The sequence below is a fragment of the Arvicola amphibius genome, chromosome 1 (assembly GCF_903992535.2).
Source record: "Arvicola amphibius chromosome 1, mArvAmp1.2, whole genome shotgun sequence".
Classification (NCBI taxonomy): domain Eukaryota; kingdom Metazoa; phylum Chordata; class Mammalia; order Rodentia; family Cricetidae; genus Arvicola; species Arvicola amphibius.
In genome coordinates this window covers 154,687,526-154,712,655 of record NC_052047.1, presented here as the reverse complement: position 1 = coordinate 154,712,655, position 25,130 = coordinate 154,687,526, and the positions used below count along the sequence as shown (strand labels likewise).

The 25,130-nt window shown below is 39.1% G+C and overlaps 2 protein-coding genes across 2 annotated transcripts; both read left to right on the top strand.

Moving 5' to 3' along the window:
• The first annotated feature begins 1,341 nt into the window (after positions 1–1,341).
• LOC119805133 (olfactory receptor 5AN1-like) lies at positions 1,342–2,289 on the top strand. Its single transcript, XM_038317028.1, has one exon. The coding sequence runs from the start codon at positions 1,342–1,344 to the stop codon at positions 2,287–2,289; it is 948 nt and encodes a 315-aa protein (XP_038172956.1).
• A 21,625-nt stretch (positions 2,290–23,914) lies between these two features.
• On the top strand, positions 23,915–24,856 carry LOC119805067 (olfactory receptor 5AN1-like). The gene has a single exon (XM_038316908.1). The coding sequence runs from the start codon at positions 23,918–23,920 to the stop codon at positions 24,854–24,856; it is 939 nt and encodes a 312-aa protein (XP_038172836.1). The 5' UTR covers positions 23,915–23,917.
• Positions 24,857–25,130: the final 274 nt, after the last annotated feature.

Genomic DNA, 25,130 nt, shown 5'->3' with positions numbered 1-25,130 from the left:
TCCTTCTCTGTCTGGAGAAATGGTGAATACAGGGAACATGTCTATTAAAGAGAGTGAGTATATTCAAAATTCCCCTTTGCCAAATTGTAAAGTTAGCAAGAAAAATCTTACTGGGAATAATAAGAAGAATCCACATCTTCGCCGTTCCCTTCTTTAAATGGTGGGCTACACAAAATACATTGAAGTTTGTCTGCTCTTGTTACCAGAGTGCAATTAAAGAAAATGATGAAATCTATTGCAGCTGGTGGGTTTGATGGTGGACAGTTTCTTTGAATATACTCCTTTAATCCAGTGTTTGGGGATGCTCATAACCCTCCCAGTAAACTCAGGCTTCAAAGACACTGGTACTCACTTTGTTAGGAAAAGAGCAACTGTAGATTTCTTAAGCACTTTAAACAAAATTGTAGTAAAGGGGAGCATCAGACCTGACCTTCTAATTCTGAGTCTTTAACCATTTTTCTGCTATGTTGCTGTTCAAGAGACAAAACACTCTAAAATTGAGATATTCCTTCCTTGGTGAGAAGAATAAACCACTATTTCAAGATTGGGTGTTTCATATGAGGGCTTCCACAAGATTTATTCCAAAATTTTATTTGCCATGCATAACTGTATCACAATTATATTTTACTCCAGGCTACTTTCAAGATATTGTATTAAATATATTCACAAATAATTTGAAAAAACCTTATAAATAGTGTTACTTTTCCTAAAGAAAAAAGTAACAAAAATTACTAAAGTCGTAAGCTGTGATATAAAACACTTTCAGGGGGCTGGAGAGATGGCTCAGTGGTTAAGAGCATTGCTTGCTCTTCCAAAGGTCCTGAGTTCAATTCCCGGCAACCGCATGGTGGCTCACAACCATCTTTAAAGAGGTCTGGTGCCCTTTTCTGGCCTGCAGACATGCACACAGACAGAATATTGTGTACATAATAAATAAATATAAAAAAAACACTTTCAGTTTTATTCTGAAATAATGCCACCTGCACCACCACGAGTATGATGCAGCAGTTACACGTAGAAGTGTCAGTGACACCGAAACCATTTTATTACAATCAGTGACATCTGCCTTCTTTTTCATAATCTCACAAGTTCATGTGTGCTTTAACAAATATTTCCAGTCAATTTTTTAAATATATGTTTATTAATCCTCATGACATTACATGAATCAGCTAAGATCTGGAAAATACATTGTCAGCTAGAGAAGAATTGTTGGGACTTTTTCTGCAGAACAATGGAGCGTTTCATCTCCTCCAAACTCCAAACTGGAGCAAGACACAGAAAATGCTACTATTTCACTTGATCCAACCATGCGTTCTTTTTCTCTTCTCTGACACTAGGATCATGGAAGCAATGACTGGAGGAAGAAACATTACTGAGATCACCCAGTTCATCCTCCTGGGATTCTCAGATTTGCCCCGAATCACAGCCCTGCTCTTTGTTATATTTCTCACTCTTTACATTACAGCGCTGACCGGGAACTTGTCTTTTCTTGCTTTAATAAGGATGGATGCCCACCTCCACACACCCATGTATTTCTTCCTCAGTAATCTGTCCTTTATAGACCTCTGCTACATCACCTCTACAGTCCCCAAGATGCTTTCCAACTTCTTCCAGAAAAACCAAACAATCAGTTTTGTGGGCTGTGTAGTTCAATACTTCATCTTTTCCACTATGGGACTGAGCGAATCTTGCCTCATGACAGCCATGGCCTATGACAGGTATGCTGCCATTTGTAACCCACTGCTCTATTCATCAATCATGTCACCCACCCTGTGTGCTCGCATGGTGATGGGAAGCTACACAGCAGGGCTCATAGGTTCTTTATCTCAGATATATGCCTTGCTGCAGCTCCACTTCTGTGGCCCTAATGTCATCAGACATTTCTTCTGTGACATGCCCCAGCTGTTAAATCTATCCTCTACTGACACTTTCTTTGCACAGGTCCTGCTTGCCATATTGTCAATGTTGTTTGGGTTTGCAAATGTTTTAGCTATCATGATATCCTATGGCTATATCGTCTTGTCCATCATGAAGATCACTTCAGTTAAGGGCAGGTCCAAGGCATTCAATACCTGTGCTTCTCATCTGACAGTTGTTTCCCTATTCTATACCTCCAGTGTCTTTGTCTATTTGAGTTCCAGCTCTGGTGGTTCCTCCAGTTTAGATAGATTTGCATCTGTCTTCTACACTGTGGTGATTCCCATGTTGAACCCTTTGGTTTATAGTCTGAGGAACAAGGATATCAGAGATGCTGTAAAAAGGTTACAGAGGAAGATGAGATGTTTCTAACAAAAAATTCTGAGATTTCTTGCTGATCTACCCTTCAAAATGCCTACTTACACTGAACAAAGAGCCAACTTGATAAACATTATATTACAATAATAACCAATACTGATTCAATGCTACTGAAACATTATCCCTATAAGTCCTAGAGTTTATTTTTTCATGTTACATCAGAAATAGCCTCATCTTTCATTATTTATCCACAATATTTGTGAAAAATCCAAATTATAACTTTTTGCTGCTGTAGTTGAAGACTTCTGAGTCCTGGGCCCTGACCTTACAGAAGATGCCTGGATGAGGTTCCCTGGCTCCAGAACCTTTGATTGACAAGTGGGCCAACAAAGCACAATGGAGACATGGTGGGTTGTTCATATTTTTTTCTGAACAGGCAACCTACTATTTGAAGAAATAAAAGTAATATTGGCTATGCTATACTCCTGTAAACAAACTATTTCTGATAGCTACAGTGTTTGTAAGACAAATCAATGCTATTCATCTATAAAATTATGGGTCTTATGTTGACTCCACCAGCTACTGGCAAAGTGAAGAAGACGTGGTTTAAGTCTTCAGTAGTAATGAAGGCTATGCTTTTTTCCCAGCTGTATAATATGAGTGTGTTTGTTTCATTCCGGAAACCAGCATCCAGATGAGATTTCATACTTAAATTCCAAATGACCAATCTGATATTATGGTTTTTCCCCCTTTTAAAGTGTGATTATTTGGCTAACATAGACAATGATATCTTATTATTAAATTGCTTCTGATATTTCAAGTATTTGTTCTACTTTTATGGTAATACGCATATGAATACACTGTAGCAAGTTACTAAATACTCAATTTTCTAAAAACTAATAGCAAATATGGAAAATATTGTACAGGTCTCCAAAATTAAAGGAACAATACAGGTATAATCAAGAAACTCCTAAGTATCCATCAAAGGTCTTGAACCCTGAGCAGGCATGTCTGAGAGGAGCTTGGATGTCCTTTTCTTTAGAGAGCTGATGGAGGCAGGTCTTCTATCAATCTGTTGATTTCATTGGTTAATTAATAAAATTGCTTGGCCTAATAGGTTAGAACATAGGTGGGTGGAGTAGACAGAACAGGAAGAAGGAAGTGAGGTAGATGGCTCAGTCAGATGCCACGCCTCCCCTAAGTTAGTCAGACTGCCATGCCTCTCCTCAGGGAGAGAGATGCGATGAAGCCAGCCACCAGGTCAGATGTGCTGAATCTTTCCCGGTAAGACACCATTTGTGGTGTTACACAGATTATTAGATATGGGTTAAAGCAAGAGATGTGAGAATAAGCTAATAAGAGGCTGAACCTAATGGGTCAGGCAGTATTTAAAAAAATACAATTTGTGTGTTGTTATTTCGGGGCATAAGCTAGCCGGTGGCCGGGAGCCGGGCAGGATGAAAAGCAGGCCTACCCGCAGCCCCTCACTACAGAGAGCAAGGTTACTTGTCTATATATGAGCTTTAAAAATAAGTTTGTGATTCAAAGACAATGGCATTAGCTTGTTCCATACTTACTTTCATATTGTCTTTGTTTCTTAAGATTATACTTGACAAATGTTCAAAACCACTTTTAACTGTGATAGTTTTTGCTAGGGAAAGAGGAGCAGAGGTGAGGGGAAGATCTACAGGAGAAAGTCTGAAGAGATAGACCACACAGCCCTGTTTGATTTTTCTCTTTGCCAAGGGAGCCAATGTGGTAGAGAGTGACTGGGAGATGAATCAAGTTTCCTGACCTTGGCTGATCTTGAGGGAACATGAGAGAGTAAAAAATAAAGTTTAGTTATTAAGCTGTAGAATTTTTGATTGTTAGTTAAGCAAAACAAAAACAACCCCGCATGCTTATAATATTTGACTTAGTCTGATCATAAGCACTCAGTAGCCTAAAAATTTCTAGTCACTCATATTGCAGTGGCAATGGCTTTACATGAGGCCACGGGAGTACACAGCTGGCAATGACTAGTGTTCAGCAGGTCGACCCACTGGAAAAATGATTGTCTGATGGGGAGTCCCACTTGGAAAAGCCATGGAGTTACTGACTGTAAATGACTTGTTGCTTCTGTCCATAATTTCTCCCATGTGCCACTAGATTCCTTCCCTAATATCAGCTGTGGGTATATTACCACTGCTTGTGTATTTATCTCTTAAAAATATTCTATACGTTGAGGATACATAGGTATGGATTGTCAGGAAAGTGATATTCTTCTTAACCATATAATTTTGATGACTAGAGATAATACTAAGATATTTTCATTATTTAGACTGACATAGGAAAGTGATCATATTCACAGTCACAAAGCAGATAATTTTAGACTTCAGAACAAATTCAAAGCAAACTACTTGCCCTGGAGATGAATATCTGGTTGCCCCTAAAGACATGTACATGAGGACAATTTCCCAGGTGTTGATGCTGGCTTGAGGTCAGAGCTTGAAGCAACTTTAGTATACATAACTTTCTCAGCAATGGACTTTCTGCACGTACTCCCAACCCCAAGATTTAGCCAACTAGCCAAGTAAGTCTTTATGGTTTAAGTTATGAATTTCAATGTCTTTTTCTTTCTGGGAAAGAGTTATATACATGGCCAAGCATTACTCACTGGTTGGTCAATATGACATCATAGCCTAAGAAAAAGATTTTTTCTGTGTTAAGAGAATGTGTCATATCCTGAAAATGTAACATAATACTTGTCTAGCGTTTGACTGAGAGAGAAAATATGTAGAGCTATGTAGAGAAATGCTGTGTAAAGAGCTAGGCAGAGGTGTGTGTGTGTGTGTGTGTGTGTGTGTGTACACGTGCACGCACACATGCGTGCACTTAATGAGCGGTGTAGCTAATTGGGCAGAGAAAGAAATGTGAGAGATAAAGAAGCATGAGAGAAGTATGTACATGTTTGTATTTGTAGGAATAAGAAGCTCTATGTGCAGAGAAGTACAAAGAAGGAGTACGAGAGGTGAGAGAGATATGGCAGGGTAAAGAAGTGTGAAGGTATGTAGCTGTGTGGATAAATTGTAGAGAAATTTCTGGAGAAAGTAACTGTGTGAGAATAGGTGTAACTGTGTATGGTGATGTGTGACTGTGTAGAAGGTAGATGTAGCTGGGAAGAGAGATGTAACTGTGTGTAGAATGTATAGTTGTGCAGGAGAGCTATATATGTATAGAAAGAGAAATATGTAACTGTATGTAAAGAGATGTGACTGTGTAGAAAGATTGTCAAGAAGGAGAGATTGTTCAAGATAAAGCAAAAGAGAAGGTTACCAACAAGAATGTGTGTGGTTGTTCATTTGTCTTAAGTTGCCATTAGATAGCATATGGTTCCTTATTTACCCCTCAGATAGAACAAGTCTAGTCCTCAAGTAGATAATTTTTTTTCCTAAGTCCTCACTATCTGACATTTCTTTTTACTACCCTGGAGCAGTCATGGGTGCTGGCCTTCAGGCTGCATTAAAATAATTGGTTTTATTCTCTAGCTTATTATTTTTCTTTTTACCATAAACAATGCTATAGTTAATTTTGGGTACTAGGAGATAACCAAAACTTGAGGCAATTTCCTATTATAGATAAATTCCAAACAAAAAACTGAAATATGTCTCCAATAGTACTGCTTATCTGAAATATAGTAATGACCCATAAAGAATTCTCACTTGAACTCATTCAAATTCTTGAATTCAAAAGATATTTATTGTATAAATTTTGTTGCAGGCAGACTATAGAAAAGTATTGTTTTACCAAAAATTTAATAATATATATTTCCTTTCTTCTAAAGCTAAAGATGGTTATAAGCAACAAGTATGTTGAGTTAGGCTTTCCCACAGACAGTCTCTTCTCTTTCTGTTCTCCTTGATACAATCTCTCAATTTCATCCCAAATTGCTGCAAGAGGAAACCAGCTAAGCCTTTCCCCTCTACCACCACTCACATTTGTGAATCCCAAAGAATGTCCTTACATAAATCCCTTGGAAGCTAAGACTCCAATAACAGTAGGCACACCCTTCTAATCCAAGGACCTCTCCTTCTAGGGCAACAAATAGGCTAGAACCAAATTTCTCCTGTGCTCCTGAGGTCCAGTTCCCCACATTCTCATCCACAAATCTAGCAGAAAATACACTGTGGACTCTTTTTCCATTCTGACCCCATCCCCAACAGTTTATAAAGACCTTCTCCCCTAATGTTTTTTCCTTCCTTCCTTCCTTCTTTCCTTCCTTCCTTCCTTCCTTCCTTCCTTCCTTCCTTCCTTCCTTCCTTCCTTCCTTCCTTCCTTCCCAACTTATCCTTGTATCTCATCATAAAAAGACCACCAAGATTTACTGTAAAAACACCATCTGAGCAAGCAGGCAAATCATAGTCACCACACTCTCCAAAAATCCAGAGAGAAAAAAGAGAAACCAAGGAAGAACGACAAGCCCAGGAATGAGAAATCAGACCTACAGCTTCCCAAACCCAGATGCCTAGACACCAGTGTAACAATACAGTAAATATGTCTCCACTAGAACCCAGCTACCCTACAATAGCAGGTCTTGAATATTCCAACAATGTTGAAGCACAAGGAAAAGACATTAAATCTAACTATATGAAGATGGTAGCAGTCCTTAATGAGGAGATTAACAAATCCCCTAAAGAAATCTGGGAAATAAAAAAGTGTTGAAGGAAATAAATAAAACTGTTCAAGACATGAAAATGGAAATATAAGCAATAAAGAAAACACAAACTGAGAGAATTCCAGAGGCAAAAAAAATGGAAATGCAAACAGAAACTATATAAGTAAACTTTACCAACAGAATACAAGAGATGGAAAACAGAATTTCAGGCATTGAAGATATGATAGTAGAAATGGATACATCAGTTAAAGAAAAGGTTAAATCTAAAAAAATTCTGTTAGATCAGACCCATTGCCTCAGTGAATGGACACCCCCCCCCATGGTCCTGACTTCCTTGCTCATGTTCTCCCTCCTTCTGCTCCTCATTTGGACCTTGGGAGCTCAGTCCAGTGCTTCAGTGTGGGTCTCTGTCTCTATCTCCATCCAACGTCAGATGACGGTCCTATGGTGATATGCAAGATAATCATCAGTGCGGCTATAGTAAAGGGCCAATTCAGGCCCCCTCTCTTCAGCTGCTCAAGGCCCACTGGACTGGGACTGATGGAGCATGTGATCAAATCGGACTCTCTGAACGTGGCTGACGAGGAGGGCTGATTGAGAGGCCAAGGAAAATGGCACTGGGTTTTGATTCTACTGTATGTACTGGCTTTGTGGGAACCTGGTCTGTTTGGATCCTCACCTTCCTAGAGTTGGATGGATGGGGGAGGAACTTGGACTTCCCACAGGACAGGGAACCCTGACTGCTCCTTGGACTGGAGAAGGAGGGGGAGAGGAGTGGGGAGAGGAGAAGGGAAATAGGAGGAGGGGAAAAAAGATTTAAAAAAGGAAAAAAATAAAAGAATAAAAAATTTCTGACACAAACATCCAGGAAATCTGAAAAGTATGAAAAGACCAAACCTGAGAATAATAGTAATAGAAGAAGGAAAAGAATCCTAGCTTGAAGGTTCAAGAAATATTTTCAACAAAATCATAGTAGAAAATTTTCTGAACAAATGAGATGCCTATAGATATACAAGAAGCACACAGAACAACAACAGATTGAAACAAAAAAGAAAGCCCCCTTACCACAAAATAAGAAAATAAGCAAAGAATATTACAAACTTAAAGGGTAAAAGACCAAGTAACATATAAATGCAAAGGCATTAGAGTGACACCTGACTTTTCTATGGGACTCTAAAAGCCAGAAGAACCAAGACAGATGTGCTGCCGTCTCTAGCAGACCAAAGATACTAGCTCAGACTATTATACTCAGCAAAACCTTCCATCACCATATATGGAGAAAATAAGAAATTCCATGATAAAGCCAAATTTAAACAATATCTATCTAAAAGTCCAGCCCTATAGAAGGTACTAGAAGGAAAACTTTAGCCTAAGGAAGTTAACTACACCCATTAAGACACAGGAAATAGATAATCCTATATAACAAAATCAAAATCTCTCTCTCTCTCTCTCTCTCTCTCTCACACACACACACACACACACACACACACACACACGTACACGCACAGTGCTGCCATCAATGTGAACAGAATAACAGGAATAAACAATCATTACTCACTGAAATCTCTCAGTATCAATAGTTTCAAACACACCACAACATCAAGGGTACACAAGGGTATTCTCAGAGTAAAGGGTTGGAAAAGTATATTTAAAAAAAATGAACCTAAGAAGTAAACTAGTGTAGCCATTTTAATATCAGACAAAATAGAGGTCAAACCAAAACTATAAAAAGAGATGGGAAGGACACTATTTACTCATCTAAGGGAAAATTCACCAAGATTACATTTGAGTCTTAACATCTATGTCCCAAACACAAGGGCATCCAAGTTTGTAAAAGAAACACTACTCAATTTAAGTCACATACAGTATCCTACTCTCACCACAGGATAGGTCATCCAGAAAAAAACTAAGCAGATAAATGCTGTCACTAACAGACATTATAAACCAAATGGATCTAACTGATGTTTTCAGAACATTTACCCAAAAGGGCATACCTTGTTCTCTGTACCTCATGGAACAAAAATAGACTATATGCTTGAACACAAAGCAAGTCTCAAGAAATACAAATTTGAAATAACCACCTGCATCCTATCAGACCACCACTCACAGATTAAAGCTAGATATTGGAAACAACAGAAAGCTTCCATGCTCATGATTACTTAACAACCCTCTGCTGAATTACCAGTGGGTCAAGGAAGAAATTAAAGATTTTCTAAAATTCAGTGAAAATGAATTTGCTGCACACCCAAACACAATGAAAGCAGTGCTAAGAGTAAAGTTCATACTACTAAATGCCTACATTTAAAAAAATGAGAGATCTCATACTAACAACTTCTCCGCACACCTGAAAGTTCTAGAACAAAAAGAAGTAAGCACTCTCAAGCAAGAAATAATCAAACTGAGGGATGAAATAAATATGTAGCTTGGTGCTCTTTTGAGACTGCAAGCAGTAGGAGCAGGGGCTATCTCTGACTCTTTTGCCTACTCATGGAACCCTTTTCTTCCTACTGAGTTGCTTTTTTCAAACCTTAAGATAAGGGTATGTACATAGCTTTATTGTAACTTGTTATGCCCTGTTTGGTTGATATCCCTGGAAGTCCTGCACTTTTTTTTTGAATGGAAATGGAGGAGGAACAGATCTGGGAAGAGGGGTGGAAGGGAAATGGGAGGACTAGAGAGAGGGAAAACTTCAGTATAGATGTAATATATGAGAAAAATAAATATAAAATGAAAAGAAAGATGTAACCTGAACAATAAAAACCCAGAGATAGAAATTGGGGTTCAATCAAAAAACCAGAAAAACAAAGCAGCTGATTCATGAGAAAAGTCTTAACTCTACCAAGGCTGGGTGATTGCAAACTAAGTCCTAAGCCTCTTTCTCCCATTTTATAGTCTCTCTAGTGCTGGTATTAAAGTGTTGTGAACCCCTAGGACTGGGATTAAAGTTGTAAGCCACCATCACCTGGAATTGTGTCCACATTGTTCTTGTATATCCCAGGGTGGCCTTGCACTCAGAGAGATCCACCTGCCTGTCTTCCAAATCCTGGGATTGAATGTGTTTGTCACTATTGCCTGACTTTTAGTGGCTTTAGCTTTGCCTCTAGTCTCCAGGCAAGATTTATTTATCAAAATATAAATAATATATCATTATAGAAAGAGAACAGTACCAAGAATCAATGAAACAAAGAGTTGGTTCTTTGAGAATCAAATAAGATAGACAAACTCTTATCCAAGCTAACAGAGAGAGAATACCCAAATTAGCACAATCAGTAATGAAAAGGGAACAAAACAACAGACACCTAGGACAACGAGGGCTGTTGGGAAGCCAAGGACAATGGCACTGGGTTTTGAAGCTACTGCATGTACTGGCTTTGGAGGGGCCTAGCCTGTGTGGATGCTCACCTTCCTAGACCTGGATGGGTGGGAGAGGACCGTGGACTTCCCACAGGGCAGGGAACCCTTACTGCTCTTTGGGTTGGAGAGGGAGGGGGAGGGGAGGGGGGCAGAGGGAGAGAAATGGGAGGCGAGGAGGAGGCAGAAATTTTTAATTAAAAAAATAAAAAAAGCTGTACTCCACCAAACTGGAAAATCCAAAAGAAATGGATAATCTCAATAGTGCTAATTACCAAAGCTAAATCAAGACCAGATAACCCTTACTGAGTTAGAAGCAGCTATTAAGAGTCTTCTAATCAAAATAAAAAGCCTGGTTTTATTGCAACTTCATTACAAAAGATTTCTCCCCCTCTCTCTAATATACTTCCTTCCTTTCTTCAATTCTTTCTTTCTTTCTTTCTTTCTTCCTTCCTTCCTTCCTTTTTTCCTTTCTTATCCCATTTCCTCCTGTCCATCTGCCCCTCCCTTCCAGCATCTACTCCTCCTCTGACTCCATTAAGAAAGGAGAAGGCCTCCCATGGATGTCAACAAAGCAAGGCACTTCAAGTTGACACAGGGCCATGCTCCTCACCCTACTTCAAGGTTGGGCAAGGCAACCCAACATGGGGAATACATTACCAAAGTGTATCTCAAGTGCCAGGGTCATGTCTTGATCTACTCCCAGAAGCCCCACAAACAGATCAAGCTACACAACTCTCACACATATGGGGAGGGCCTAAGTTGGTTCCATGCTGGCTCCCTAGGTCCAGAGCCTTTGAGTTACCATGAGTTCAGGTCAGCTGTCACTGTGGGTTTCCCTCTCATGATCTTGACCTTCCCCCAGGTTAATACAATTTCTATTCCCTCTACTCAACAGTACTCCCAGAGCTCAGTCCAGCATTGCCTGTGAATCTCTTTGTCTGTTTCCATCAGTTATTTGATGAAAGATCTATGACGACAGTTAGAGTAGTCACCAATCTGACTACAGGAGATGACCAGTTCAGGTACCCTCTCTGCTATTGCTAGGAGTCTTAGTTGAGCTCAACCTTGTGTATTCTTTGGAATTTTCTTAGATTCAGGTTTTTCCCTAACCCTGAAGTGCCATCTATCAAGACATCTCTTCATTACTCTCCGCCTCCATTCTGCCCCCAACCCTCTCAACCAAATCCCTCATGTTCTCACCTTCCCAACCCTGCCCCCACTGCCAGTTTACCCTTCAATATACATAGATGAACAAGTTTCCTTGAGGCATGATTATGCATCATTTGGGCATAAGCCCAAGATATATCTTGGTATAGTTGGGTTTTCCCAATTTTCTGAGAAAATGCCATATTGATTTTCAAAGTGGTTATACAAGTTTACACTCCCACCAGCATTGGAGGAGTGTTCCCCTTACTTCATATTCTCTACAACATAAACTGTCATTAGCGTTTCTTATCTTAATAATTCTGACAAGTGTAAGATGGTATCTCAGAGTTCTTTTGATTTTCATTTCCCTGAAGACTAAGGATGTAGAGCAATTCCTTTAATGTCTTTAGCCATTTGAGATTATTTTATTGAGAATTCTCTGTTTAGATCTGTACCCCAATTTTTAATTGGATTATTTGGTATTTTGATGTCTAGTTTTTGAGTACTTTATATATTTTGAATATCAGCCCCTTGTCCTATGCGAAGTATGTGAAAAATTGCTGTTTGGTTTTATTGACAATATCCTTTGCCTTACAGAAGCTTTTCAGTTTTAGGAACTCCCAATTATTAATTGTTGATCTCACTGTCTATGATACTGGTGTTATATTCAGGAGTAGTATCCTGTGTCAATGCAGTCAAGGCTAATTTCCACTTTCTTTTCTATCAATTTCAGTGTAACTGGATTTATGTTAAGATTTTGATCCACTTAGAATTGAGTTTTTGCAAGGCAGTAGATATGAATCTATTTGCATTCTTTTACATGTCAACATTCAGTTATTCTAGCACCATTTGTTGAAGATGCTTTTTTTTCCCACTGTACAATTTTGGCTTCTTTATCAAGTATCAGGTATTCATAGGTGTGGGAATTTATATCAGAGTCTTTGATTTGTTTCCATTAATCCATGTGTCTATATTTATGCAAATACCAAGTTGTTTTTATTACTATACCTCAAAGAGTAGATCTGGAAGTCAGGGATGACAATGTCTCTGGAAGTTTCTTTGTGGTACAGGATTGCTTTAGCTAGCCTGGGTTTTTTGTTTTTCCATATGAAGTTGAGTATTGTTCTTTCAAGGACTGTGAAGAATCGTTTTGGAATTTCAATAGGGATTGCATTGAATCTGTAGATTGCTTTTGGTGTAATTGCCATTTTTACTATGTTAATTCTACTTATGCAAGAGCATGGGAGATCTTTCTATTTTCTTTCTTCAAAGGCTTCAACTTCTTGTCATATAGGTCATTCACATCTTTGGTTAGAGTTACCCCAAGATAATTTATATTATCTGTGGCTATTGTAAAGATTAATGTTTCTGATTTCTTTCTCAGCCCACTTATCATTTGGATACAAGAGGGCTACTTTTTTAAAAATTAATCTTGTACCCTGCCACATTACTGAAGGTGTTTATCAGCTATAGGAGTTCCCTGGAAGAATTTTTGGGGTCATTTATGTACACCATTATATCATCAGCAAATAAGAAAACTTTAGTTTCTTCCTTTCCAATTTTTATCCCCTTGATCTCCTTTGTTATCTTATTGCTCTGGCTAGAATTTCAAGTATTATATTGAATAGATATGGAGAGAGTGGACAGCCTTGTCTTGTTCCAGATTTTAGTGGAATTGCATTATGTTTCTCCCCATTTAATTTGATGTTGGCTGTCAACTTCCTGTATATTGCTTTTATTATGTTTAGGTATGTTCTTTGTATCCCTGATCTCCCCAAGAACTTTATAATGAAGATGTGTTGGAGTTTGTCAAAGGCTTTTTCAACCTCTAATGAGATGATCATGTGATTTGTTTCTTTCAGTTTCTTTATATGGTAGATTACACTTACAGAATTTCATATTTGAAACATCACTGCATCTATGGTATAACTGGAGACTGCTTGTTTGTTTTCCAGCCACCCAGACCTGAATAATCATGCAGGAACTTTATTAATTACAAGACTGTTTAGCCTATTGCTCAGGCTTCTTATTAACTAACACTTGTATCTTAAATTAACCAATTTCTATTAATTTGTGTATCACCATGAGGTTGTGGCATACCAGTATTGTTCAAGGGCATCTGTATTCTTTAGCAGCTACATGATGTCTCCCTGATTCTACCTACTCTTGCTCTATCTATCCCTTACAGGCTGTCTATATTTTGTCCTGCCATGGACCAAAGCAGATTTATTATTTAACCAAATGGGGCAAAACTTATACATAAGGACATACCACATCATTCTTGGATAAAATCTTCTTGATCATAGTGGACAACTTTTTTGATATGCCCTTGAATTCAGTTTGCCCATATTTTGTTGAGTATTTTTGCATCAATGTTCATGAGGGAGACTAGTCTGTAATTCTGTTTCTTTGTTGCATCTTTGTGTGGTTTGGTATCACTAAATAAGTGTTCCACAAGATAAACAAATGTAATACATCTTAAAATAACATTTTCTAATATTTCCCTCTTTTTGTCTAAATAAAATGAAAAGTTTGACTTAAGCATAGTAAGACTATATACCATAACAATTATCAAGTAAGAATTATATTTAAAATTTACAATAGTCTGTTCATTTCTATTTAGCTTATTCAGAGAAAATAAAGCATTATCTATCCTATCTTAGTGAATCCAAAGTTTTACACCTAACTTACTTTCTAGCATAACTAAGGAAAACTGCAGTTTTAACTATCAGGTCTTTAACTCCATCAAGGACTCAGAAGAATGCAATATTTTCTAAAACAGAGACATATTGGCTGCTGGACAGTCACCCAAGTTACTCTGCAAGATTGGGGCATTCATACTCAGCCTACAGACCCAGAATATCTGGCACACCTTTCAATGAAGCTTGCCTCATTTGACATAGTTCATCATTCCCTTTCCTCTTAGTCCTGCAAAAATCTCACACTCTTCTGTGAAGCAGGAATTTTGAAGGACTGTCCTACCTTGTTTTGGCAAAGTTCAACAGTCTTTGTCCTATATGTCCTGCATGTCCAATCTACATCACACATTGTCAGCAATCAAAGGCAAAAGTAGTTTCTTTGTCCTGTAGCTAGCCTCTCCACAATGATATCAAACTCTTTAAAGTATTTCTTCAATGTCCTTCATCTCTGAAGTAAATTGGTGCTGCCAGAACAGACATGTATTATTGTCATGAAAAGTCCTGTGTTGACAAATGTCATTGATGTAGGTGTGTCTTCTATCTATCTGATGATTTCATTGGTTAATTAATAAAGAAACTGCTTGGCCTGATAGGTTAGAACACAGGTGGGTGGAGTAGACAGAACAGGATGCTGGGAGTGAGGCAAGATGCTTCAGGCAATCGTCATGCCTCTCCTCTCTGGGCAGTCACCATGATTGTCTGACCTGAGACATGCCTCTCCTCTCCGAGACGGACGCAGGTTAAGATCTCTCCTGGTAAGCCACCCCTTGTGGTGCTACACAGATTATTAGAAATGGGGTAAGCAAGATGTGAGAAGTTATCCAGTAAGAGGCTAGAGCTAATGGGCCAGGCAGTGTTTAAATGAATACAGTTTGTGTGTTGTTATTTCGGGTGTAAAGCTAACCATGTGGGAGCCGGGCGGGATGAAAAGCAGGCCTGTTGGGGAGGCTGACCAATCCCTTGTCTGAAAGGCGTGGCCACTCCAGGGCATAAAATACCTTTAAAAAGAACCAGGTTTTGGTAAGCCCCTCCTTCTGGTTTCCCTGCTCTTTGCTGGAACCTTGGCTCTGTAAGCTTACCCCATTCCCTTCCTTTATTAAAGCTGATTAATTAAGGCTGGTTTTGATTATTTCCCATTGCCGACCAACCGCCACGCTTCACAGGCCTGTCCGCAGCTCCTCACTACATGTCATATTCTATAGGTCTCTGAAGTATTTGAAGACCATTTATCTATCTAAAATATACTTATTTAACCTAGAAAACATAGCTAATATATCTCCAAGTTTGATTGTTATAAATGACTAACTACTGACCTGTTTCTTGATTTTCCTATGTAGTTTACAATAATAACATTCAAAAACTATTATAATTTTATCTTACATTTTTAAATGAACTACATAAGTACATTACCTTAAACAAGAGTAGGAACAAATACAGTGTAACAAAAATGACTTTAAATTGTATCAATACACTATTTTCCCCTAAATGATAACAAACATCCTTAGCCCACCATATAACCAAAAGCCTTCCACACCCTTATTGGGAATTTGGTCAATGTATCCTCCAAACTGCTTCCTGATATTTGTGGCAAAGTATCTTTAGGGTTCCTGAGGAAATCTGAGATAATGACTAAGTCCTGGGAAGACCATCTATAACCTTTGTTGATATATGTAACCTGTCAAGATTAAAGAGGTCTCCCTTGATCAAATCTGATCCATGTTAACCTGAAAGGAATCCACACCCTCTTGTCTCCTGTAGCAATAAAAGCAAAAATTCTTCGACAAAGCATTTTTGATTATCATTTGACAGACATTTGTACCTTCCTTTTTAAAGCTAAAGCATTCCTAGAGGATCTAAAATAGTTCAATTAATAGTCCAATTCATAATCCCACATTTCTTAATAGCTACTGTTTGCTTGAAAGCATTCAAAACACTTAAAATCAACACAATAATCTACAGGAACCGGACTCCCAGTATATTTCCTGTCTCTATGTAGCTTATTCTCTTTTAGTACTTTTACTGTCTCTTAAAAGTCTTTACTTTTTCTGATTCACAGGAAGAATTTAATAATATAAGAAAATACAGAAAATACAGAAAAGTAAACAATATATCATGACAGAAAATACAGATTTCTAACACACATCCATTCAAATAGGATAAATGATTTATATTAAAGGGGTACATAATCAGCTTCAATTTTTATTATTGGGCATAGAAAATAAGATAATTTCTATAGTTTTTGATATTAGATTCTTTAAATTTATAAGATATTAACTCTTTTGTTTTGCCCATTTTTTGAAGGGAATAGGCATTTATTGAGGAATCAAAGGCTTAATTAAATGAATGAAAATATGGTAATGCAATGTGGGTAATGTCAATTTAACACAGAATAAAAATAAGAGCCACATTTTCTGAAGCTTCAAAATATGTATGTGATCCTTACATTAACATGTAGGATTATCACAGCCTATTAGGATGAGAGTACACTAACCTTCCTCCTAGATGTGCCATTCTTCAGTCTTCACTTTGAAAAAGAAGTGCTATGGTCACCTTTCTCTTTACCTACTCGTGAATATTTTCACAATCATTAGGGACATACACGGCCTTGGACATTGATGCAAGCTTCCTTTCAAGAAACCCCAGTGAATAAAATGCACCAAAGAAGCAGTTTCAGGATGTGAGGCCACACAAACAGCTTGGCATCTGAAGCTGGGCCTCATCAGAACCAAAGCTCCATTCCCTATCCACCCTAAAACGTTCTGTGAGTTTGGATCCAGCCCTCTCAAAGTACTTCCATGCTGTTGCATGGTATTGCATCCAGTTACTCTGGGGTTGGAAAATGGAATTTTCCAAGAGCATAAAAGCCATATGAAAATGGTGGCTGATGAGTTCTTGACTTAAAAAAGTGGAGGTTCTTTTTTACTGAGCTTTTCTTTTTCTTCTTATTTACTCCTTTGTATGAGGCAGGAAACACCAGTTTTGAAATTTGGAGGCTGCACATCAGTCATTTTACTGTTCTGAAGAATATTTAAATTTTCTCTTTCCATTTTACTTTAGGTGGCGATGAAAGTGTAACCCTTTCTGTGACTTCGCTGCTCACTATTTACTTCTTTAGCAGAGCAATTCCCTCTGTAGTATCTTCAGCACCTGAGATTCTTTCTTCTATCTCTTGTATTCTGTAGGTTATACTTGTCTCTATAGTTCCTGTTCATTTATCCAGATTTTCCATATCCAGCCATCCCTTGTTTTGTGTTTTCTTTATTACCTCCATTTCGGTCTACAAGTCTTGAACTGTTTCCTTTTCCTGTTTGATTGATTTTTGTTAGTTTTCTTAGGTATCTTTGAGGGATTTATTAATTTCTTCTAACTTTTTGCTTTTCTTCTCTTCCATTTCTTTACAGGACTTTTTCACTTCCTGTTTAAGGGTCTCCATCATTTTCATAAAATTACATTTAAAGTCAATTTTATCTACTTCTTCTGGGTTAGGATGTTCAAGTCTTCCTGTTGCGTGTTTGCTGGATTCTGGTGTTACTATGTTGCTTTTCAGGATGTTGGAGGAATTCTTGCATTGGCGCTTGCCCATCTCTTCCTTCAAATGATGCCAGCGGAGTCTTCGTGTCTTGGTCTAATCTTTGCTATGGCTGACTGTGTACTTTGGAGTTTTTCTTGGTCTGCCCTCTCTTAGGTCCTCTCAGCACTGTAGGAGGCTCTCAGATCCCCTCTGTCCTGAAGCAGGTTGTGATGGGGGATCCAAGGCCCTTGCAGATGAAAATGAGAGCTTGGGGGCAGGGTGGAATGAGGTAAAGAAAGCCAGCTGCAAGGAACTCACCTGACTGGATGGCCAGAAAAGCTTAGGAAATTGGAGGGGGCCTGGATTCAGTCCTCCCGTACTGTCCAGCAGTGTGGCCACTTATTCACCTCTCCCAATCTCCTCCCCTTATTTGAAATCTTAAGAGGTAACTCAAACCCCATGTCTCCCAGGCTACTGACAACTGAAGGCTGTGATTAGTCTTATGTCTCAGATTAGTTGAACAGCAGTTAGCAGAAGCCTATCTAAATTACATTGATTATTGTCAGCCTTTGCTTCTGCTGGTCTTTTGCACAGCCTTGCAGCCCGCTGCAGTCTTTTGCCAGGAGGGACCTATTCTCTGGGTACACAGATGAGCCTCTCCCAAAAAGGTTGTGTAGCCCTATCATTTGGCTGTCCTGGAGGTGTCGCACACAGCCTACCTGGAAAGTCTTAGGACGTTTGCCAAAATCCCTGATAAAGTGATTATTCCATACAATAACTGGCTCCAGTTATTTAGTCCAGAATAAACCATCTTTTTAATCACTTAGTCTGCTAAATTTGGCAATGACTAACCCACTAATAAATTAGTAAATTTTTTTGAGGAATATTCGGTTTGCTTTCCTAAAATTATTTTGCGAGCTCACCTAGATTGTGCCATTAATGTATTTACTACAGATGGATCCTCTAATGACACAGCTGCTGTAGTCAGAGCCCAGAAGACTGTTAAATTAAAAGTACCCTACAAGTCTGCACAAAAAGCAGAATTGGCTGCCATTCATTTACTCTAATTACTTTTCCAGCTGAACCTATTAATCTTTTTATTGATAGCATATATGTTGCTAAGGTTTCCCTCCAACCCCCACTTGGAAATGGCAGGAAATATAGCCACTATCTCTGGAGTTCATGAGTTGTTGACTAACATTCAATTACTTTTATGGAAAATATCTCATAAGATTTATATTGGCCACCTTTGGGCACATTCTGGCTTACCTGGCCCTCTTAGTGAAGGCAATGCACAGGTTAATGCATGCTCAAACATTGGCTGCTCAGAGGCACTGGCAGCCCCATGGCTCTACTCATCCAATGGTACAGTGAAAGATGTTGACTGGAGCATGGAAGGGGCCGGATCCAGGCCTTATTTGGGGGTGTGGAAGGGTATGTGTGTTTCCGCAGGATATTGAAAGCTCCATTTGGATTCCTGAGTGGCTTGTGTGTCCTATGGATGGGTCTCCTGGCCATCAGCCATGGCCAACAGGCACGAGGGGCCCTGGTCAGGAATCTCCTGGTACTGATGCCGGTAGACCTGGATAATCTGTGTGGCTGTGCTTCCTTTCCATTGAATGGGCTACAGAACAGCCAGCCACTTCTGTTGATTGGAGACATAATAATGTTATTGGAACTTGGAAACTGACAGTTTGTGTTTTATTTTTGCTGAATTTTCTTTCTCTTTGTGCTAAACGTTGGCCCGGTACTATGATTCATGGCCAGAGCATATTATTCATTGTAGTGATGGGGACAGGGGTCACTCTACAAGAATGTTAGCAAGGATTCTCAGAAGTTTTATTTTCAGAATCCAACACAATGTGGTATAGGGTCTACCTTCACAGGATGGTATCTCTGTGGACTTCATGCCTGTTTACGAGCCAAAATAAAGCTTCTCATGTGACTTTCTGTGGCTAATTATGATTCTGCCCTTAACTATTTTCTAGTTTCGTGTCTTTTGAACAGCTGTTGGGCTAACAAAATGACTGCTGCTGTGGCCCAGGTTCCGGGCTTAGTGCCTGTTCCAGTGAGACTTGAGGATCAGCACAGGTGGCTGCTATTGTTACCACTGTGACCGCCAAGACAACCAGAATTTCCACTAGTCAGACGAATGTTATGATTAGCACTGTTGATCCCCTAGCGTTAGAGATCAAGAATTCCCTACATAATTTTCGCCAGGATATTTTTTGGTTTGACCTATAGACCTCCTTTTATAAGAACAGTTGGAACATGCAGTTGGCTGCTCCCTTTCCTTTCATTATATTTGTGCCACACCCATGCCAGTCCAGCCACTCCCATACGGCCTAGGCTTGCTGAACAGCTGGCCCTAGGAACTCCTGTAGCTGGAGGGTTGCTGTTGCTCTGCCTCTACGACAGGTGTCAGCAGCAGTGATGTAAATTGCTATGTGCCCAAGAAAGTGGGCTTCCTTCAAGAGCAGCATGCATTAGCAGGCTATGAAAAGACCAGTGAGCCAAAGATGGGTAAGATAGGAGCCTATCACAATCAACCAAGACAGAGGCCTTGCGTGCTGAGGCAAGAGTTCTTTATGACAGGTAAGACGTGAATATGTGCTTCTGCAACCCAAGACAGGCCTGGTCTAATTATATAGAAAAGAGAGAGCTGTTGGGGGGCTGCAGACCCCTGGCCCCTTGACTTTGTTTGCCTGCCTCAGACTCTTTGGCTGCTGGAGTGAACTGAGCAAAATACCTGTGCCTGCAGCTGCTCTGAGCACAAGACCTTGTTGGCAGGGGAGTGAGTCCTGCAGCTGAAAGATCCTGAGAGCTGCGGTGTGACTATCAGTTAAGTATCCCTATATAAGCTTCCCCAGTGCACGATAAAGTTGGAACTCTTGTGTCAAGGATGACCGTGTCCGTGTGTGTGTATGTGTGTGTGTGTGGGTGTGGGTGTGTGTGTGTGCGTATGTTTAAGTCTCTAGCTTAGATCCTGGCCCGTGTACTGTCCCGTAGTGCAGGCACTACAATCAGAGAAATGCAAATCAAACAACACGGAAATTCCATCTTACACCTGTAAGAATGGCCATATCAAAACAACCAATGGCGACTTATGCTGGCCAGAATTTGGGGTAAAATAAATAAATAAATAAATAAACAAACACTCCTGCATTGCTGATTGGATGGCAAACTGGCACAGCTGCTTTGGTTATTACTATGGTGATTTCTCAAGAAATTAGGAAACAACCTAACTAAATACCACATTTAGGTATATATCCAATGAATGCTCAATTGTACCAAAAGAACATGTGCTCAACTATGTTCATAGCAATATTGTTTGCAATTTCCAGAACATGAAAACAACTTAATATCCCTCAGCTGAAGAGTGGATAAAGAAAATATGGTATATCTACAGAATAGAGTACTACACAGCAGAAAAAAAAAATGACATCTTGAAATTTATGGGCAAATGGTTGGATCTAGAAAACTTCATATCAAGTGAGATAACCCAGACCCAGAAAAACAAATATCGTATATATTCCCTCATAAGTGGCTTTTAGACATAAAGAAAAGAAAAACCAGCCTACTATTTGCAACTTGAAAGAACCTGGAGAACAATGAGAACCCTAAGAGAGACATACATGGAACTAATCTACATTAGAAGCAGAGAAAGACGAGATCTGAGTAATTGGGAGCATGGGGACCATGGGAGAAGGTAGAAGAGGAGGGAAGAGAGAGCTAAGGAGGGGAGCAGAGAAAAAAATATATAGTTCAATAAAAACAAATAAATAAAGGAGACTAGAGGAAAGTGGAAAATTGCTACAAATGGCAAAGTGGGCCTGAATTAATTAGGGAAATCTCTCCAGCGACCATTACACCAGAGAGCACGTGTCTATAGTGTGTTCCCTATAATTGGCTTTTCCCCTTCCACCTTAGGTCTCAACAGGATCCCAGAGCTTCTGTCAAACTTGCTGTCAGTGATCACCTAACAGCTATGTCTTTGGCCGAAAGCACACACTTAGAAGAGAAACCAAGCTCAGCTGGAAAATATATAGGAAGATAAATAGGCGTAAGAACCTTGTCTTCTTCCAATATTGCAGTTGGGACTAAAACTTAAGGTTTGGAAGGTAGAATCTGTGTTATCTCAAGACCCATGTGTTTTTTTAAAAGTAAGACTTAAGTGGAATTATGTTTTTAGAAATTGACCTCACCTACCCATCCCCCCTCACCTCTCCACTTCCCAACCCTGAATGTAGTTTTCTCTCTCTTTACTCAGATTTCTGACCTTAGGTGAATAGAATTATCTCAAATGTAAATCTGGGGTGTGAGATGAGTGCTGAACTGGAAAATATCTGACTGCGGAATCCATTGCCTTCTGATTGCTCTCTGGTGTTGGGAGGATAAGGGGGTCGTCTAATGACAGATGAAACAGTGAGTGTAAATCCTGGCTGCAGTGCAAGGCAGTCATAGAGACCTGAACCAAAACAAAATACTTTCTGTCAGGAAAGTGGACTGAGATCAAAGCATGCTTGTCTGTGTTTCCCTATTTCTCAATCTTTAGGATGTTTAGATTTCATTTATCTTCTTCAGAATTCTGCTTTTAAAATAATGATTTGATCTCTCTTGAAATACATGGATTGACAATGTGCCTTTCCCTTTCTGGGATTGGGTGGAGGTGGAGTGGGATGGTGTTGGAGGAAATGGAAAAGGAGAGAGAGTGGGAATTTGGGATTGGTATGTATAATGAAAATGTTTTTAAAAATAAGTAGAGGAAAGGAAAAAGAATACATGACTTGAGTAATAATTTTTGTTTAGCAAGAGATAAAGTAAGTGTTAATGATAGGACACAGTCCTTATGTAATTTCCTTTTCCCTTCAAAAGGCTTCAAACAGATTTTGGCTCTTCTCCTTCATTGTGCTGGCAGTCTGCAATCTACAGGATGGCAAAGCAGATGCTGGAATGCACACAATAGGTGCAGATAGTGAGGGTCTGAACCATTTGTTATGCGGCAACATTCCCACCTTCACCTGCTTTTCTGCCTCACAGGCCTGAAACTGATAGAATCTTTATCAGCTCAGTACAGGAAAACGTCTTGATTGGCTCCGTGTTCCTAATTAAATAAATAAATTAATTAATTAATTAAATTAATTAATTAAATCTATTCAAGATTTCCATCAGTCTGCTTTTCTACCCTAGCTGTCCAGAGAGATGGTGAATACAGAGAACATATCCATTAAAGAGAGTGAGTATATTCAGAATTCTCCTTTGCCAAATTGTAAAACTATAAAGAAAAGTCTTACTTGGAATAAAAATAGGAATCCACATCTCCCCAGTCCCTTCTGTACATGGTGGGCTACATAGAATATACTGAAGATTGCCTCTCCATGTTACAAGATGCAATTAAAGAAAATAATGAAACCTCTTGCAGCCGGTGACTCAAAAGTTTCTCTGAATTTAAGCCTTTATGTCAGTGTTTTGGGGATGCTCATAACCCTCCTAGTAAACTCAGGGTTCAAAGGCACTTTGTTAAGAAAAGAGCTTTAGTTTCCTTAAGCACTTTAGACAAAATCATAACGAAAGGAAGCATCAAACCTGATGCCCTTATTTTAAACCTTTAACCATATTCCTGCTATATTGTTGTCCAAGAATCAAAAACACTCTAAAACTGAGATAATCCTCCCTTAGTGCCAAGCATGAACCACCACTTCCAGAGTGGGTGTTTCCCTAAGGGCTTCCAAAAGACTTATTTGAAAATTTGATTGATCATATATGCATCATTCTATCACAATGACATTATACTCAAGGTCACTTTGAAAATGTTGTCTTAAATATATTAGCAAATAATTGAAAAAATTGTGTAAATAGGGTAAATTTTCCTAAAGGAAAAATTACAATAGTTACTAAAGTCATAAGCTGTGATATAAAACAATTTCAGTTTTATTCTGAAATAATGCCACCTACACCATCACAAGTATGATGCAGCAGTTACACCTAGAAGTATCATTGGACACTGAAACAATTTTATTGCAATCAATAACATCTGCCTTCTTTTTCATAATCTCAACAGTTCATGGGTGCTTTAATAAATATTTCCAGTCAATCTTTTAAACATACTTTTAGTAATCCTCATGACATTACATGAAATAGCTAAGATATGGAACATACATTGTCAGCTAGAGAAGAATTGCTGGGATTTTTTTCTGCAGAAGGACAATGGAGCTTTTCATCTCCTCTAAACTCATTGGAGAAAGACAGAAAATGCTACAATTCTTGACCCAACCATGTGTTCTTTTTCTCCTCTCTGATACTAGGATCATAGAAGCAATGACTGAAAGAAGAAATATTACTGAGATCACCAAATTCATCCTCCTAGGATTCTCAGATTTCCCGCAAATCACAGCCCTGCTCTTTGTTATATTCCTCACAATTTACATTGCAACGCTCACCTGGAACCTGTCTCTCTTTGTTTTAATAAGGTTGGATGCACACCTCCACACACCCATGTATTTCTTCCTCAGTAATCTGTCCTTTATAGACATCTGCTACATAACCACAACGATCCCCAATATGCTTTCCAACTTCTTCCAGAAAGAGCAATATATCAGCTTTGTGGGCTGCGTCGTTCAGTACTTTATCTTTTCCACTATGGGACTGAGCGAATCTTGCCTCATGACAGCCATGGCCTATGACAGGTATGCTGCCATTTGTAACCCGCTGCTCTATTCATCAATCATGTCACCCACCCTGTGTGCTCGCATGGTGATGGGAAGCTACACAGCAGGGATCATAGGTTCTTTATCTCAGGTTTGTGCCTTGCTGCAGCTCCACTTTTGTGGAACCAATGTCATCAGACATTTCTTCTGTGACATGCCCCAGCTATTAAATCTATCCTGCACTGACACTTCCTATGCACAGGTCGTACTTGCCATAGCAACAATATTATTTGGGCCTACAAATGGCTTAGCCATCATGGTATCTTATGGCTATATTTTCTTGTCCATCATGAAAATTACTTCAGCAAAGGGCAGGTCCAAGGCATTCAACACCTGTGCTTCTCATCTGACAGCTGTTTTCTTGTTCTATACCTCCAGTGCCTTTGTCTATTTGAGTTCCAGCTCTGGTGGCTCCTCCAGCTTAGATCGATTTGCATCTGTCTTCTACACTGTGATGACGCCATTGCTGAACCCTTTGGTCTACAGTCTGAGGAACAAGGATATCAGAGATGCTATAAAGAGGTTACAGAGGAAGATGAGATGCTTCTAACAAAAGTTTCTGAGATTTATCACTGATTGGCATTTCAGTGAGAAAATTTCAACATACATTGAAGAAAAGCTCAACTTGACACAGATTATGCAGCAATATAGACCATAACTGATTTGATACTTCTGAAACATTATCCTTATAAATCGTGGAGGCTTATATTTTTCTTTTTCCATCACAAATAGCCTCCTCTTTCACTATTTATTCACAGTATTCGTGAAACATCTGGATTTATAACTTTTTGCTGTTGCCGTTGAAGACTTCAGGCTTGGGTCTC